At 32.8% G+C, this 4,521-nt stretch overlaps 1 protein-coding gene across 1 annotated transcript; it reads left to right on the top strand.

The window, feature by feature from the left end:
- Positions 1 to 235: 235 nt before the first annotated feature.
- Positions 236 to 4,461, top strand: LOC110030340 (chloroplast stem-loop binding protein of 41 kDa b, chloroplastic-like; the record flags this gene model as incomplete). Its single annotated transcript, XM_020733010.1, has 5 exons — positions 236 to 322; positions 1,611 to 1,701; positions 1,861 to 1,915; positions 3,329 to 3,389; positions 4,195 to 4,461. Coding segments are annotated over 5 exons (561 nt in total), but the record flags the coding sequence as incomplete, so codon positions are not given.
- Positions 4,462 to 4,521: the final 60 nt, after the last annotated feature.

Genomic DNA, 4,521 nt, shown 5'->3' with positions numbered 1-4,521 from the left:
TAATTTTTACATATATGTCACCCTACTTATGCAGCTATTATTGCTGTAATATGAAATGTTTGGGTGGTATAAATGTAAAAAGAAAATTTTAGGCTTTAGATTTGTAAATATGTAAGAATTGGGTGGTATGTATGCAAATGGCCATAAAATTTATGTTAAAAGTTTTGTTTTTTTGAAATGAATGTTGTAATTGTATTTTGATGGAGTTTTCATGCATGTGTATTTGAGTTGGTAGGTGACCTTATTTACTAGAGGCAAGGCACCTATTACCCAGCAGTTGCCCGGAGAATTAGATCATGAGTATGAAGAGTTCAAGTCCAAGGTAAAGCAATAATATTCAATATTTATTGATTTTACATAGTTTCGTTTGTTGTGCGTGTTAAAGCATTTGAGATTATTGAGTTTAGTCCCATATTAGATTGGTGAAAACTTTATCAATGCAAAAATGATGAAGGTTTGTTTGGCTACAACTACAAATAGGTTTTAGTAAACAATGTAAGGACGAATTACATACCTTCCACTCACTTTCTATGTATCTATCAAAAACCTAAACTTTAATTTTTTACATACATACGTCGCTGCCTATGCATGAAATGATGTATTTCATTCTTTAAAAGTTAATATGATGGTATTCTTGATTTGATATGAAAGATTTGGGTGGTATAGATGTAAAAAAAGCAAAGTTTAGGTGTTAGATATGTCAATACATACGAAACGGGTGGTATGTATGTAAATGCCCCATAATTTAAATGACACCAGGGGGGTGGTTGGAGAAGCTTCAACAGTAACAACTGATAAAGCAATTCGAGAAAGGAAAATAAATAACTAGAACAAAGATGAGATGAAATCAAATAAAAAAATACTAGATGCAAGAGTTTTATACTTTCGCAACCGATCGGAATACATAAATCACTCGAAAGATTGATGAAGGAAGAAGACTCGGGATACTATCATTAACAACAAAGGGATACAATTGTCACCACCCAACGCTATCGATACAAACTCATCCCCATTCGAGAATCACAAAGGAACCATATGCCATCACAAAACTTAAATGAACAAAAGATACAATAAACAAATATATATTTATAATCAAACAAAATACCTAAACCTAATAAAAATAAGTAGAGTGGGCGACAACCCTAGCTCTAGAGAGATGGCCGACCAGCCCTCCCCCACCTGGATCGGACCATTTTGCATCCCCTCCCTGCCCCGCATCACGTCCCCCCCCTGCCTTGCATCAATCTATCGAGGTTGGTGGAGCTTCAACCTCATCTGTCGAAGCTTCTAACTTCTCATAATATAATATCAGGTCGGCCAAGTTGAAGGTGGCGGAGCTGCTGTAACCTACCGGGATTGGAGGGCCTTTTGACTGCCGACACTTGTCTCATATTATAGATGCTTTTCTTTATGCCCAGTTTTGTTGTTTGTGTTATGGAAGAAAAATAATTTGTTTTTTCCCTAATTTTTATGGAGTTTCATATCAAAATCTTCCATAATTATATTGCATGATTAAGCAATGCGACCATCCTTATTTAAACTTAAGCCGAAATTCCTTATTTTTGTAAATATTTTATAATAAACCAATTATATTGTATGAAATCTTGTAGATCTTGCATTTGAAAGGAGATAGGAAAGACTCTGAGTTTGTAAAGTCCAGTCTTGCAACCGAGGGATTTGAAGTTGTTTACGACATTAATGGTGACCTCCCCTCTCACTCGAAAGCCGTTTGTACTTATATTGTGAGTTCAGAGTAGGAAGCATGATTTGTAATTTTATTATGTAGAGGAATGAAAATGAATAAGCTTTCCTGAACATATTGATCTAATATTTTTTATTTTTCAAATAATTCTCATTCAGGGCGTGAAGCCATCGAGGCGGAACCTATTTTAGATGCCTTGCCAAACTTAGAACAGTAAGTTCCCTTTTTAATAGATTAATAAAAAAAAGGATAATTACATACATAACACTGAAAACATGGCTATTTACAAAATCTAGCGTCAAGGTGATATTTTGAACTACCAAATCAATGTATTTACGCATGCCGGTCACATTCCTATTATTGAGAATTTGATAAAATTGAAAATATGAGTTGGATTTTATCATGAATTTTTATATATGAGCGAGAATTTAAAAAATGGATGAAAGATGGTGCCACATTTGCAAATAAGAATGTTTCGGGTGCTGTATGTAATTGCCCCAAACCCTAAACCCTGAAAAAAAGCTGCAAAGATTTGTAAAGATTGCAAATAAATTCAAAGAGAATATTGTTGTAGATATTCTCATTTGATTTGCAATCACAATGCTGTTTCTTCATTATTTTACTTGCGATTCTTTTCCATCATTTATAATGTCCAATAATTTTGTTGATTATGTTGGATTTGATGAATCTGTTTGCCAAATTGCCTTTTTGAAGTTATGATGTCTTTTTAACTATAGGTGCTCTGAATTTTATAAAATTGCTTTTTTATTCTTTCCCAAAACTTCTAGCTTTTGAGCTGACGTTGAAATTTTATTTTGCATGAGCTGATTTTCTTACATGTAATTTTCTTACTCCATCTTCGAGAACAATGTTTAATTGGTTCTATAATTAATGTGCTTGTTGTTATGGCCATGCATTTTTTATAGGAAGATTTACATACATACCGCTCAATTCCTATGTATTTACATATTTAACACATAAACTTCAATTTCTACATGCGTGCCATCTTAACTATGCATGGAAAGGTGTATTTCACTTCTTAAAAATTAAAATGGTGGTATTTCTGATGTGATATGAAAGATTTGGGCAACACAAATGACGTAAGCTTTAGGTGTTAGATATGTAAATACATAGGAATTGGTTGGTATGTATGTCAATTCCCCTTACTTATATATGAGTACATTTTCTAATGTAAATGCCTCTTGTTATGTTTAGTACTTTTCAGATTTTCCTTGACTATTTAGTTTTTGCATCTTTCTAAATAGTGAAATATGAGATCTTAATTTCTGTAATTTTAAATCTGACAATATTGGTCTCAGCACTCTTTTTTATTTAGAAAACCATTCATCTATGAACTCATTTGGATCTTTGCAGATGAAAAATATGTTTTGGGGTATGTATGTAAAAATTATAGTTTATTTGTATGATATGCAAATACATAAAACTTTAGGGGTATGTATGTAAATCTTCCTAATTTGTAATTACAGGCAACGTAATGATGGAATCTAATACCCTACTCATCTTTTTCAAAACATGAATTCTAACATTACCCATCCAAATGAGCCCCATATAACTAACAAAAGTGACCTGTCTAGTCTGCCATATAATTAGAAGATGAATTTGCAGGTACATATACTGCTCATCAGCTGGAGTATATCTCAAATCAGATCTGTTGCCTCACTTTGAGGTATTAATTTCTTCACTTTGAAATTCAAAATTCATTAAACTTTTTTTTTTTTTGAGGGAAATTTACGGAGGGAAATTTACATATCTAACACCCAAAGTTTGATATTTACATTTATAACATGTTGTTCCATGAACCGATGTGCCATGAACCTATGTATGAGAAGTGTACTTCACTTTTAAAAAACATTAAAAACTAGAGCGTTTTGTATGTAAATATGAAAGTTTAGATTTTATATATGTAAAGGAATAAGAATTGTGTGTATGTAAATGCCCCTTCTTTTTGGGAAATTTGCATGCATACCACACAATTCCTTTGTATTTACATATCTAACACCTAAAGTTTGATATTTACATTATAACATTTGGTGTCATGAACCTATGCATGAAAAGTGCACTTCACTTTTAAAAACGCATTAAAGACTAGAACGTTAGGTATGTAAATGTGAAAGTTTAGATTTTAGACAAGTAAATACATAAGAATTGTGTGGTATGTCTGTAAATGCCCCTTCTTTTAAGAAAATTTGCATAGATACCACACAAATTGTTTGTATTTACACGAAAACTTTTGTTATTTACATTTATAACACTTTGGTGTCCTGAACCTATGCATGAAAGGTGTACTTCACTTTTAAAAGGTTATTAGTTGTGATTATTTTTATGTGATATTAAAGATTAGAGTGCTATGTATGTAAATACGAAAGTTTGTGTGTTAGATATGTAATTACATAAGAATGGTGTTGTGCATATATGTAAATGTCCCCTTCTTTAGATACTAAACATGCTTGGCATTTTTGGGTTATAATTAGTTTGATGCAGTTGATCCAAAGAGCAGGCACAAGGGGAAGCTTGAGACAGAGAATCTATTGGATTCAAAGGGAGTGAATTGGACTTCTCTGAGGCCTGTCTACATATATGGGCCATTGAACTACAATCCAGTAGAAGAGTGGTTCTTTCACCGTCTGAAAGCCGGTCGGCCCATTCCGATTCCCAACTCTGGCGTTCAAGTCACCCAACTTGGTCATGTTAAGGTTAGTCACAGATTGAATGTTTTGAGATTTGGGAAGTTTACATAGGTACTGCACACTTATGAATTTACATATCTTACACCTAAACTTTTATATTGACATTCACAA

Source organism: Phalaenopsis equestris, unplaced genomic scaffold (assembly GCF_001263595.1).
Source record: "Phalaenopsis equestris unplaced genomic scaffold, ASM126359v1 Scaffold000702, whole genome shotgun sequence".
NCBI lineage: Eukaryota > Viridiplantae > Streptophyta > Magnoliopsida > Asparagales > Orchidaceae > Phalaenopsis > Phalaenopsis equestris.
Note: the sequence above shows the minus strand (reverse complement) of the source record. Positions and strands in the feature narration are given on the sequence as shown.